The 13,369-nt window shown below is 41.6% G+C and overlaps 1 protein-coding gene across 3 annotated transcripts in view; it reads right to left on the bottom strand.

Moving 5' to 3' along the window:
- The window catches only part of LOC117426892 (EMI domain-containing protein 1-like), an 82,681-nt gene extending 75,446 nt beyond the window's left edge, over nt 1-7,235 (bottom strand). Inside the window, exon 1 of one of the 3 annotated variants that reach the window (XM_059033289.1) lies at nt 6,577-7,235. In XM_059033289.1, coding sequence (XP_058889272.1) covers nt 6,577-6,764 — 188 coding nt within the window. In that variant the 5' untranslated portion in view covers nt 6,765-7,235. The remainder of the gene's footprint in view (nt 1-6,576) is intronic. The other 2 variants (XM_059033287.1, XM_059033288.1) reach the window with 2 other exon arrangements.
- Between the last annotated feature and the right edge of the window lie 6,134 nt (nt 7,236-13,369).

Below are 13,369 nucleotides of genomic sequence, written 5' to 3'. Positions count from 1 at the left end.
CCCAGTCTCTCAGCTGTACCCATTAGGCCACACTGCATCCCTCCCAGTCCCTCAGCTCTAAACACTCAGCCTCATTACCTCCCACCCAGCTCCTCAGCTCAAACCAGTAGACCAGCCTGCCTTGCTCCCAGTCTCTCAGCTCTAACCACTAGGCCACACTGCCTCTCTCCCAGTCCCTCAGCTCTAACCACTCAGCCTCATTACCTCCCACCCAGTTCCTCAGCTCAAACCAGTAGACCACACTGCCTCTCTCCCAGTCCCTCAGCTCTAACCACTAGGCCACACTGCCTCCTTCCCAGTGCCACACTGCTTCCTTTTTGCTGTCCTCAGTCATAATGACCAAAAACAAAGTGTGATTCTGGCAACAATGCAACACAAACCATCTCATTTAAGGAGGTAATGCAAAGTTGGCAAATCTGAAAGCTGAATTGCTGTAATCAATGGCAGATGTTGCCGGGCTTTGCAGGAGGGGCCTCTTTAAAGCTAGAATGCTCGCCAGATTACCCCACATTGAGGTGACCCTGAAGTGTACTTTCCCACCAAGGTTTAGCGGTCAAAGCAATCAAGAAATCAAAAAAGACATTTTGCAAAAACAATTGCCTACTTGACTAAATTATTGTTGACTTGACTACTCCAGTTTATAATTCATTACTGGGTGTTATGACTGATTTGATAGGACAAATGTCATGTTTATTCATAATCTTTATCCCTGGCCTCCTGTGATGGGAGAATGGGAATAATGCATGGAGTTTATTAGGTCAAATAGTAACATCTAAAACACTAGGATCATGTCATTCTTAAGTAATCCAAGTTCAGATCGAGTAAAACCTCACTTTAAAGGTCATCTCAGTAATAGCCACTTCCCAGTTAGGGCTGTTTTGTTACATTTGCTCCTATTGATGTCAATGTAATAAGATCAGCATGCTGTGAACTTTCTAGCATCTTTATTTAGAAAAAAAAAAACTATAGAAACGAAAACTCTAAACAGACTTAAATTAGAACAATTTATATGAAATAAATCTACAGTGAATAATAACATGAAACAATATTAAACTGCTTATTACATTGTTAGAGCAGTGTAAAAATGTTCTAAACTAATAACTAGTTATAATGTGTCTTATATGTTCATTTTTGAAAGAAACACTGTCATAGCAAACATGTATTTTCATTTTAAAATATGATATCTGGCACTACATTAGGCAAAAGATGTAGTCGTTGAACGCATGGGGACAATTACACCTTCTAGGTAAAATGACCAAGCAAGTGCAACACTAACTGAAAGCATGGCTTACAAACAGAGATTTCCTGAACCAGGAGCAGTACTAGATAACATATGTTAAAATAAAATTACATTTTCACTACATGTTCCCACAGTGCGGTGCATTACTTTTTGACTGTATTCACTATTCCCCCTCTTTGAAGCATGTATAGAATTCTTTCCATTTGTTGTTTGAATGTGAATGTAACTAGACCTTTAAGAAACGTTACAATTAAGGAATTAATTATGATATTAGGCTCTATGAAAATTTGACTCATGCTGCTGGCACTGGCTGTTATGTGGCTAAAAGCCAGTGGTCTCAATCTGGGCACTAGATTCTACCTGTGACTCACAGGGTCTTAAACTCCCCCATGCCTTCTCAACAGATATAATTCCATGACTCTGACTTTCATTACACAGGTCCCAAACGTGCAGTTGTAAAAGAAACATATAAACATTTTTTTTTTTCAATAAAATAAAATAAAAGTTTAACAACATATGAAAATTTACAAATGAGAAGAAGCCATTTTCTCCCATTCAATTCTGTCCAATTTCAATATCTGTTAATTTACTAGATTAAAGAAATATTTATTTGTAAGTCTTCCTTGGTCCTTGGTCCTTATTTATTTTAGTTTTTCTTTCATGCCAACCGTTCTAATTTTGTGCTTGAGTAGATTTTTTTAATCTAAATGAGAAGTTACATCACATTGCTCAGAGATCTGTCATCAAGCAACCACTGTCTGACACACTTTGACCTCGAAGACATTACAACGAATTGAGACCACTGATGATGCTGTTAAAACTGATTCCTCTGATTGAATCATTATTACAGTGCTCCCCCTTTATTAGGCAGCCCTTTATACAAGGTAATCGGTTACTTATAAGGCACTGTTGCCATGGCTCCCATGTGTCCCATAATGCCATTACACTTTCCATTCTCTTTATAAGGCGGAACACAGATAGCATAGCTCTTGTAACTATGGCTCCCGACTACAGCGTGACAGTATAAAGGAGTAGCACTGTAATAAGGTAATACAATAGAGACTGACTACAGCTATAGCAATACAATTCCAATATCTGTCACTTTTTAATCCCTTGTATCAATGTCCATGTAAACAGTGTTGGAGCAGCTACTTAAATGTATAACAGTTAGGGACTTTCAGAATGGCAGAGGAAGTCGAATATCAGAAGGGGGTGGTATAGAAGCTTGAAGACATGAAAAAAGAGACCTGGGGAGAAAGAAGGGGGCTTTCTTACTGTTTCCATTTGTAAAGAGGGGCCCTTCTTTACAGCAGCCTCTCAAAGACTGACAGGGAGGGACTGCTTTTCAATAAAGGCTAATGGGATGCGTCAAGGGTGGCCTTTTGTGAGGAGACATTTCAGTTTTTCAATGGGGTTCAAAGGGTGTGTCGAGGGAGTGTGGGGGCTTCTTCTGCGGACCTTGTGCGGGGGTGAACTGGGTCATCCTTTTCAATGTCAAGGCCCCGTTTGGTACAATTGATGTATATAAATTGTCTTACAACCGTAAGCGTTATTTCTTTCATGCAAACTGTTCTAACTGTATTCTTTAGTTCCTGAATTAAAAGTTCCGTAACTTTGCATGCAGTGCTCGGTTGGCAGATGTTTCTTGACTGCTTATTGTGGCTTTAAGTTTTTCTCAAGCTTCTGTGTAGGTTATCTTACCTCGACCCACCTCATCTGCAGATAGGGTCAACAGTTTACCTTCTTCGCAAAAATACAGTGTCCATCGCTTGCATGTTTTTTCCATGCCTAGAAAGACTGGGGACTTGTTGCCTCACAAAAAAAACTCTCACGGCTGAACTTTTTGTGAAGGATGCAATATTCATTGTATAAACACACAGGGCCCAATTTCAAAGCAAGTGTAAGAGGTACATTATGAGAATGTTAACAGTATGAAACTAGATAGACGCAACACAGAGCCCTAATTTACCCTCTCATTCCTGCCAGTTGTTTCTAGTTTTATACATTTCCAACGGTCTTATTTGCCATTGCACTTGCATCACAATAGGACCGTTATATGGCAGCAATCCACTCTCTCCCCTCACTCTGTAACCACGGACTCTGATAAAATCTAAGACGTGTATCCAAGCCACTGTTATATGAGCTTCAGTGCAGACCTCTTGTACACAGTGTGACTTCACACTCATTACAGCACAGTCCTGTTTAATTACATTTTTTTGCCAGGGTAGACTGGAGAGTTTAGAGGGCAGTAACAGAGATGGCGTGACTTGCGGCAGACAGTTTTCCACTGGTGTCAGAGGTTAACGACACGACCCCAGCCTCGCACTGCTCAATGGGGCGCAGCATTTCAACAGAACCAGGCCGGGAGGAAATAACAGCTGTCTTAACCTCAAACACAACAGTAAAAATAGCCCTCGTTAACTAGAGCCTAAATAGGGCCACGGTCCAGTTAACCTCTCTGTAGTGTCTAATAAAAAAAGAAACAAAGCAGCATGTAAACTTGAATTCCACACAGGAACCCAATACCTTTCACCCAGAGCTTACTGTCTCTAACCACTGAGCTACTCAAACCCACTACCTTCCACACTGCAGCCCAGGACTCTCTCTAACCACTGAGCTACTCAAACCCACCACTTTCCACATTGCAGCCCAGTGCTTTATTTATTTCTCTTACCACTGTGCTACTCAAAGCCACTCCTTCCACACTGCAGTCCAGCACTCTCTCTAATCACTGTCCCACTGCAGCCCAGCCTAGCACAAAGAACTGAGCTAAATGCATACTATTCAATGCAGTATTCTTAATATAAATTATGGTAAAAAGCCAGCATACTTGGCAAATAAAGAAGTCAAGCCATAGAAATAAGAAAGCTGAACAGAACACTACTGTCAGCAACCAACTAACTGCTCTGCCCTCCTCCTTCTCCCTTGCCCTAAAGTGAAATGAGGAAGCACATCTGTCTTTAATCGCTACTTTGATGGATGTGCTCATCCTCACTATAATGTTATAATTCAGCGCGGTAGTTAGTGTAGGCAACGCTCCTGAAAAAGAGCCCAATGCGGCTTGAACATGGAGGAAGGAGATGATAAACCAGCTGATTTTCCTGTTATTAGAGTATTGTAAATGTTTACAGGAAAGTCAGGAGTCACAGCTGTCTGAACTTGATAACCTGTGTTTAATAGCCTGGCTTTTTCCTATGGTTTTAACACTGTGCTTCCGTATGCTACAGGTTTATAGAAAAGCCTGAAAACGACATTTATAATCCCAGTGTATCACCCTGAAAAAAACCTTAGCAGAACCATATCTAGCGGACCACAGCATTACCAGCAATGGCAACACAATGGACTTGTTACAACTATTGCACTGTGGTCCTGATCTGATAGCCCTGTTTCAGTAATACAGTTCCAAGGTACTGCAATGTGTCTATACCATCTGTATGTTCACATATGAAAATTATACCACTGGCTCATAGTTCAGACTGTCCAACTCTAAATAACCTTGTGCTACCATTGTATTGCAAATGTCTGTCTGCATTGCCATTTTAGATATCATTTAGTCAGTGCTGCAGATAGGTACTGGTTTATCTTGTTCACACTGAAATGGTCACTGTTAGTTTATTTGTAGGCCAAGGTATTGAAAATGGTGTTACATCAATAGAAAGACACCATACAGGGGCCTCTTTTCCGAAAGGGAAAGAATAAACGCTCCCATGGGACCCCTCTAAGTGCGCCTGTCCTCAATGATGTATGAAAGAGGCTTGCCTAATAGAGTCAGCCTTCAGAGGAGAGTGACAGGGCCCCCTGTTGAGAGTGTTTGAAACTCCCCTGCTTGGAAAATAGGTAGGCCTCTTCACTTATCTTCACTTATATGTGGTTAGTTTTTATACAAATGCTTATTTAAAATTAGCAGTACCGGTGTTTATAAAACCGTTTCTAAATATAAATACGTAATATGTATATTTCCAATTAATATTTTTGTATTACTATTTGAATGTGAGAAGTGTTTTATCTTGCACAGTTGGGTGATGAGACGACTTTCTACTGGTCTGCAGCGATACTCTATTGGGCTGTTGCGGAAATAAACAAACATACCGTAATACTCCAAACCCACCTACTGGACATTGTATGCATTACACTCAAGAATAAAATAATAGATGTGGGCATGCTGGACAGGTGTTCACAGTGACACCCGCCTAAAATATCCAGGTTCCTCTGCTAGTCTTCAGCTCTAACCACTAGACCAGCGTGCCTCCCAGTACTCAGTTTAAGAAACAGTTCACTTGGTCACACTGCCCCTATATCCCAACTCTAGGTCACACTGAATCCAACCTGTCATTCAGCTGGCCTACCTCCGACTCCCACAGCTTTGCCAGCTTCCCTCGTGTTTTTAGGCGAGAAATCCTTCCACACTAAAGGACACCTAAACCAAAAGTAACTGCTCTGTTGCCTTTAGTTTATTGTTTGTGCTAATTCGCTTGAAAACCATTGCACACACAATCTAATCCAGATGTCGTTTTCTGGACAAACGGTAAAAAATGTGAATACAAATAGGTCGATTCAAACCATGTCTGTAGGCGAAATTAATTTGCTTATGCAAACCCGTGTGTGTGTGGCTTAAATCCAGCAAGTGCTCCGTACTCGGGATTCATTAATTTCGATAAAAGCAAGGGTGCAATGTGCACAATCCATAGGGGAAATCGATTTTAGGAAGCAACTTTGAAGTATGGAAACGTGATCCTTGCGCAGTGGTAAACACAGTAACTGCTTAGCTTGCTGTTTCCAATTAGCGTCTTGTTGGGATTGGGTTTCAGTGGAAAGGGAAACCGCTAGTGATGGAGAGAGAAAGAGGATATGAATACATTACAATGACAGGGGGATAAAAGGTGAGGAAAGCAATATAACCAGCGGGCAATGTGCAAATCCCGTCATGAGATAAAGCAATATGAGGGGAGTAGTGGTTAAGGCTCTGGACTCTTGACTGGAGGGTCGTGGGTTCAGTGCCAGATGGGGGACACTGCTGCTGTACCCTTGAGCAAGGTACTTTACCTAGATTGCTCCAGTAAAAACCCAACTGTATAAATGGGTAATTGTGTATAAAAAAATAATGTAATTGTATGTAAAAAATAATGTGATATCTTGTAACAATTGTAAGTCTCCCTGGATAAGGACGTCTGCTAAGAAATAAATAGTAATACCGGATCTATTTAGAAATGTTGTTTTGCTAAATAAACAAACCATCTATATGTTACATCTCGTTTAAAAATGAGTCCTGGAGGCAAAACACCAGTAAATAAAATAACAAATAACATATATATATATAACATAAAAATAAACCGTACCTCCTGGGATTCCCATTGCTAGGTGAAGCTGCGGTGTGCTCTATCCCGTGCTGAACCCCGCTCGGGTACTTGTACAAACCAGCCCCCCAAGTCCCTAGTGCCACTGGCGAGAGGCAAACCAGTAACACAATCCACTGCAAATTTCTCCGGCATAATACAGGGAACGAAAAACGACAAAAATGTATCATCTCTGCAATGCGAGCGGCAACGCGGCTGCCGTTTCTGCTTCCCTTCAAACAAAAAGCTGATCCAAGAAAAACAATCCGATTCCAGGCTCCTTTCTCATTTACAGAAATCGCATCCCCCTTTCCCCAAAAAGTACTGAAAAGAAACAGTGATTTAACTGCAGTTTATGCTGAGAACGCATTCAACGAGTGGGTCTAGGTTTCTCCCACGTAATGTTAACGGTATAAAAGTGCAACCATAGCAATTCCTTCAAGAAGTTCACTAGCACAGTTTCAATGAACTTAAATAGCTTTGGAGCTATCCCTCCACTCTTGCTATGTGCCTCTCTCTGCTGCTCGGTTTGCTAGTAACGCACGGCTTTGGTTGAAACTCAGTCGACGATAGATTGAGCGTCTCAGACAGTGAGCCAAGCGTTTAATAAGAGGGATAGTCCTCTTGGACAACGTTACCCGCCGAACCCACTTTTTTTCCTCCAACTCCTCTCCCTCCCCTTCTTTCATACAGACCAGTAATAATCAAAGCGGATAGCTTTAACAAAGCCTGGTGTTTGAACATAAAACTTTACCTCCCTTGTAGTAAAATAATAAAATAAACTAGGCTCGTTAGTTGAGTACCATAATCGGTTGCGCAGTTCAAAGCAATTCACATTATTTATTTATGTATATAGTTTGAAAACACATGTTTTTAAACACATGCCTTTGAATTATGCACCGGTAATTGAAAAAATAAAAAAAGAATTGTAAAAATCAATTGGTTATTTTTTCTTTCCACCAAACTACAAGTTATCATAATTAAAACCAGTTTAGCAAAACAAAGTATGCTTTGTTTGTTTATTTTAGCATTACCTTTTTTGTCTATTCCAAGTGGAAAATTCGTTAGTCATTCAATGTTAGTAGTTTAGGATTGCCCTGGCTAATTCGTTTTCTGTTTCATATCTAAGAAGAACGTTCCTCATTTGTAACCCTTAAAACTAGATTGTAAAACTAATATAGGCTGACTAATAATCCATTTTAAATTAGCATTACTGTTACTAGCCTACTAAAAATACAGATTGATTAATGCCTCGTTTAATGTGTTCTATCCCCCAGCGTCCTAACATAAGGTTCCGGTTTTACACATTCTCTGCTACAGTTTAATATGTAAGTTTTGGTTTTGGTGCAAATTTTATTGTGTAACAAAAGCGTCAGTAAATCAGTATCTAAGACGTGAAGTCTGTAATCCAACCTCTAAACCTAATGGCCCGTGGTGTATCAGATTGTCCCGCTGATACAAGGCGCGTTTTGTGATATTTTTCCCCCTTTTTATTTTTGTACCATGTTAATGACCCTTTGCTTCACTGTAAACTTAGTTCAAATTGAAAGGAAGCCAATAAATAAATACAAAATACACGAGAATGTCGTTTTAAAAGCTGCAACGCACAATTGAAGATGAAGTGGTCTATATGGAACTGTGCAGCTATTAGCACAAAAATTAATCTGCTTAGATCAAAACAGAATGTGGAAAACAAGTATTTTTTATTATTTTTCTTCCCTGACATTCATAACCACCTTCTGTCAGAAGTGATTTTAGTTTAGTTAATAGAGTGAAGGCGTGGCAAGCGGTGTAAAAAGGCAGGAGGTGCCTGTGCCAGTTACTGAAGCTACCTTGAGCAAATTAGTCTAACTGGAGGAACAACCAGACCTGCGTTCTAATTAAGTACGTGATGCATTGTTTAGCTATGGAAGTTTGAAGAAAACTGTCTTGTAGCAAACAGATTGTATCATTTTCTGTTTCAATCATCCGGGTATTTAAAATCACCCCTTTAGCCTCAATAGAGCTCTCAGAATCACGTCTAACCTCCGCTAACCTGCCCCCCCCTGCACCAGTCTCCCTCTAGTGGATGTAAGAAAAAAAAATACCGGATGCGGTATTTTTAATTCACCTGTCTTTTACCCTCCATTTCACCTCAGCAGCATCTTTGGGTTCAAAGCTTTTACTGGCAGCAAAACACCCCAGTCATTAGGGGACGCAACAGGAAAGAAGGCAAGTGTACCAGACTACCTGAAAGTAAGGCATGGAAACAGAGAGTTTTCCTTAACCCAGTATGGTACCAGACATCATTTTATAGAAATAAACATACATTTGCTATAGCTTTATTCAAAACTGCACAGGCCAATCTAGTGAATGGAAGTGCATGTGACAGGTAGTATCTTTATTTCATTAGCTATAAAACACAGCCTTGACACAGGTTTGAAGTTTCACAGTTACCTTAACTAGTGTGTTCTTCTCATTGCTTACAATCACTGTGCATTTGGGTTTTCTGTTTCAGTCACGTCGAAAATGGTGGGACTGCGGAAATCTCAAACATGTCTTCTCCCTAGGTACAGCTGGTACACCAGAGTGCAACCATTAACCTGTCCCCCTGCAACAGTGGCTGCAACAGGATGTGATGGCTGAAATGTTAAGCGTTATAGAAAGTGAATCTAAACAGCAAGAAGAATATAATAATTAAGATAGCTGTGATATTATATAGAACAATTATAGGTTGTCAATATTCTTTGAATAGTATGCTGAACAGGATTTATAAATCAGGGGTTAATGTAAATGTAATCCAGGGTAGTCTTGGAATCTTGTGTGTGCGCAATCAAATATCAAAGGCTCCTTTTTTCTATTGTAATACAGTAAGCCTGCTGGGCTGGGGAACCCACACTGTGGAGTAGGTATTGTTTAAAGGCAAGACATTTCCTCTGAGCTGCTTAACTTTTGCCCTCGATTTACAACCCCATGTAACTGTACTACTCTCTGTCACAATGACTAAGGACCCACTGTGCTTCAAGTTGGGATTTAAATGTATCTTTTACTAAAACTGATACAGATAATTAAGTGTTATGAAAACAATGAGTCACTGAATAGTCTGGTTCCTGACCAATGCTGCAAAAGAACTAAAACATAATAGTTACCCATAATGCTGCACACTACAGCTGAAATATGTATTTTAATTCTTCCACAAAAGACACCTGCATTTATGAGGTAAGGATTCTGATGTCAATGAATCAAACCCAGCCCCCACTCCCTGGTCCACTTGAGGGTCTCTTCGTCTATGTGTACAGATGTTAGGAGTTTCTAATGTCAGAAGTAATAAAGAATAAGTAAGAAGCTTGTGTTCAGAGATGTAAATAGGACCAGTTGGCTCGGGAACATGTTTATAGCTGCCTGGGAATGCTCCCAAAGCAGGCAAGATGAGAACAAGTGTGTTCTGTGTTCTACTGACACCAGTCTGGGTGCCAGCAGTGCCCTCTAGGGGTCACCAGCAGTGTTACTAAAACTCCAAGCAAGAGTCCTGTAACAAGTGCTAACCAAGGTTTTAAAAGGCATTGCTTACTAGCTTTATTAACATGCCCCACTTTTATTGTGCTGAGAATTGTGTGGCTCTTCACTATAAAACACAACTGGAGCTGAGGAACTGGGGAGAAAGAAGTGTAAAACAGCATTTGATACTGAGGGAATGGGAGAGAGGCAATGATGTCCAGTGATTAGTGAGGGACTGGGAGGGAGACAGGGTGGCCTAGTGGTTATAGATAAGGGACTGGGAGGGAGGCAGGGTGGCCTAGTGGTTATAGATAAGGGACTGGGAGGGAGGCAGGGTGGCCTAGTGGTTATAGATAAGGGACTGGGAGGGAGGCAGGGTGGCCTACTGGTTATAGATAAGGGACTGGGAGGGAGGCAGTGTGGCCTAGTGGTTATAGATAAGGGACTGGGAGGGAGGCAGGGTGGCCTAGTGGTTATAGATAAGGGACTGGGAGGGAGGCAGGGTGGCCTAGTGGTTATAGATAAGGGACTGGGAGGGAGGCAGGGTGGCCTAGTGGTTATAGATAAGGGACTGGGGGGGAGGCAGGGTGGCCTAGTGGTTATAGATAAGGGACTGGGAGGGAGGCAGGGTGGCCTAGTGGTTATAGATAAGGGACTGGGAGGGAGGCAGGGTGGCCTAGTGGTTATAGATAAGGGACTGGGAGGGAGGCAGGGTGGCCTAGTGGTTATAGATAAGGGACTGGGAGGGAGGCAGGGTGGTCTAGTGGTTATGGTCATGCACATAAAACAACTGACACAGATCTTGTAAAGTAAAATTATTATGGAACTAAACTTTAAACTGGAACCCAAAATATGAATGTTCTGCTTCGTGTAGCACACAAAGCAGTCAGAAGAATCTTCTCCTCCTCAGCAAAACTGTCGCAGAAATAACTCCCAGCTCGTGTTTAATTGTTTTCCCCATTGGCCTCGTTTCTGTGGGAGCTTCTGTGTAATAGAGGTTCTCAGAGAAATAGAAAGTGAGACCAAGGTCTCTGGAAACCGTTTCCTTGACTTCAAGAATGCAGAGAAAAATCGAGAGTACAGTAGCATCCGCAAAAACAAATTGCTGTTGGAATACCATTCCAACCCCAGTGTGTTACCCTGAAGAAACCCAGAGCCATTAACAGACCACAGCATTGCCAGCAATGGCAACACAATGGATTTGAAACAGAACCTGACGCAATACCACCCTGTCTGGTGCTGATATGGTACCATGGTAACCAGTTTGTATTGGTTTAGATGATTGTGGTGCCAATTTGTACGTAAAGGTTCATAAGGGAATCATTCTTTTTAGTGTAAAGGTGCTTTCATTGTATGTACAGACAGGCAGACACCCCCTATCTCCTCAGAATCGGACATTCTCAATAACTTATTGTGACAGGATGGCGCAAGGGATGAGGCCCAGAGACAGACTGCAGTTCAAACAAAAGACTTTTATTAAATAAAAGACACAAAATAAACAGGCACAAGGGCCAAACAAAAGGTTTTTAAAACACAAACAATAAACACAAAGTAAAGAAAATTACTTTGAAAACTTACAGAAAATAAATCTTCCAGACTGAGCTTTGCCTTCACTGGACTGCACAAATTAAAAAAAAAAAAAAAAAGCACACAAAGGAAAAACCCAGCAAGCAACAAAAAACACACTTGCTTCCTCAGCTACCTCTCTAATGAGGAGCTGAGGCCTCCTTTTATGTCAGGTAGCTGGGTGCTGATTGATTGTTAATTACTCCAATCAACCTCCAGTCACCTGACTCAATAAACCTGGGCAGGGAGGGGAATTTAACCCCATCCCTGCCAATATTTACAAGGGCAGAGCCCTGCTCTGGCACACTTATACTAAATAATGTTAATAAGTTTCATGACGGTTATCCAGATATATGGAAAAAATGTGTGGCATACGTATGACCGCCTCCACTATACCCTCTTTGCAGGAGAGGGAAATTGCATGGCTGATTCAGCCTACATTACATATATCAATAGCAGCCGTCTAGAACTGAAGAGCACCACAGAAATGTAAAACAAACACAGTATCTGAGTCGTTGCAATCAGTACCACTCGGTTTCAAACATCATTACAGATGTAATTTGAAGCTGCTCACTATTGGCAGGTTACTTTAAACCTACCAGCATCATAACAAGGCAGCTCCCTTCAATACTCCCCCATGCAGCTGTGTGGATGGCAGGTGGCATGGAAATGAAAGCCGGCCTGGTTTGTTCCTGTTCTTCTGTTCTCAGTGACCTGTGCTCTCCTGACTGTGCCTGGCTGTCAGTGAGTAACTGGGGGTCCAGGTGATCCAGCCGCGCTCCTCCGCGTCTCTCCTCACGAGCGGGTGGGTGCAGCATGTGGGAGGAGCAATCCCTCTGCAGGGTGTCACAGCAAGGACGCAAAACACCCTACACAGCTGCAAAATAGTTCATGTTACTGCAGTAACACTGGTTCACTAGTCTTTAACTTCTGAGCTGAATAAAGAGTCTTGGGCACTATTCAGTTTCACACAAACTGAGGTTTCTTGAACCTAGTGCAGTACCAGATGTAATGCTTTAAAATGAAAATGTTTTCTAAAACACAGCTGTCTTTCAGAACTACACATGTATCATTTATGGAATGATTTTGTTAGCTCCAATCATTTTAAGGCCCTGGCCACCAGCTGACCCTCTCTTCCAGTCCTCAGGTCTCCTCACTAGTTAGTGAGGGGGAGGGAGCGAGGGGGGAATGCTGTACAAAGCTGCTTTGAGACTCAGATTCCTTGTATTAGATCTGAAAGATTTAGCCTCCTAATGCTCTTTGGCTGCCTGGCAGAGATCACATTTGGCCTGGGTCCTGGCTGTAATAAGTCATGTGTGGCTGTGCAGTACAATCATGGAGGGGGACCGGGGCGGGGGAGGACTCCACTGTCTGAAGGTACAGCTGGTGCAAGCTGGCAGAAGAATGAAAGTGTTTCTCTGAGTGAGAGGGAAGCAGATATTGGGTATCTTGAGGTATGCACAAGGAAACCAGCAATTGACACAGGAAACAATGGAGGGCGATTGGAATCAATTCATTTGCCAAATCCATGTTTTTGCCCATAATCTCAACCTGGAACTCGTTTGTTAACTAAGATTTGGTTTCTACATCCACACCCTACGCACATCACCAGGCAGCCTCTAGATTTCACAGCTCAGTATGAAGATGAAACAGAAAACGAGAAACAAAGTGAATCTAAAGATAAAGCAAAAACATTAGTTAAGAGAACTGTGATATAGGAGTATAGACTATACTATGAAATACGTTTATCACT

This window comes from Acipenser ruthenus, chromosome 11 (genome assembly GCF_902713425.1).
Source record: "Acipenser ruthenus chromosome 11, fAciRut3.2 maternal haplotype, whole genome shotgun sequence".
Lineage (NCBI taxonomy): Eukaryota > Metazoa > Chordata > Actinopteri > Acipenseriformes > Acipenseridae > Acipenser > Acipenser ruthenus.
Note: the sequence above shows the minus strand (reverse complement) of the source record. Positions and strands in the feature narration are given on the sequence as shown.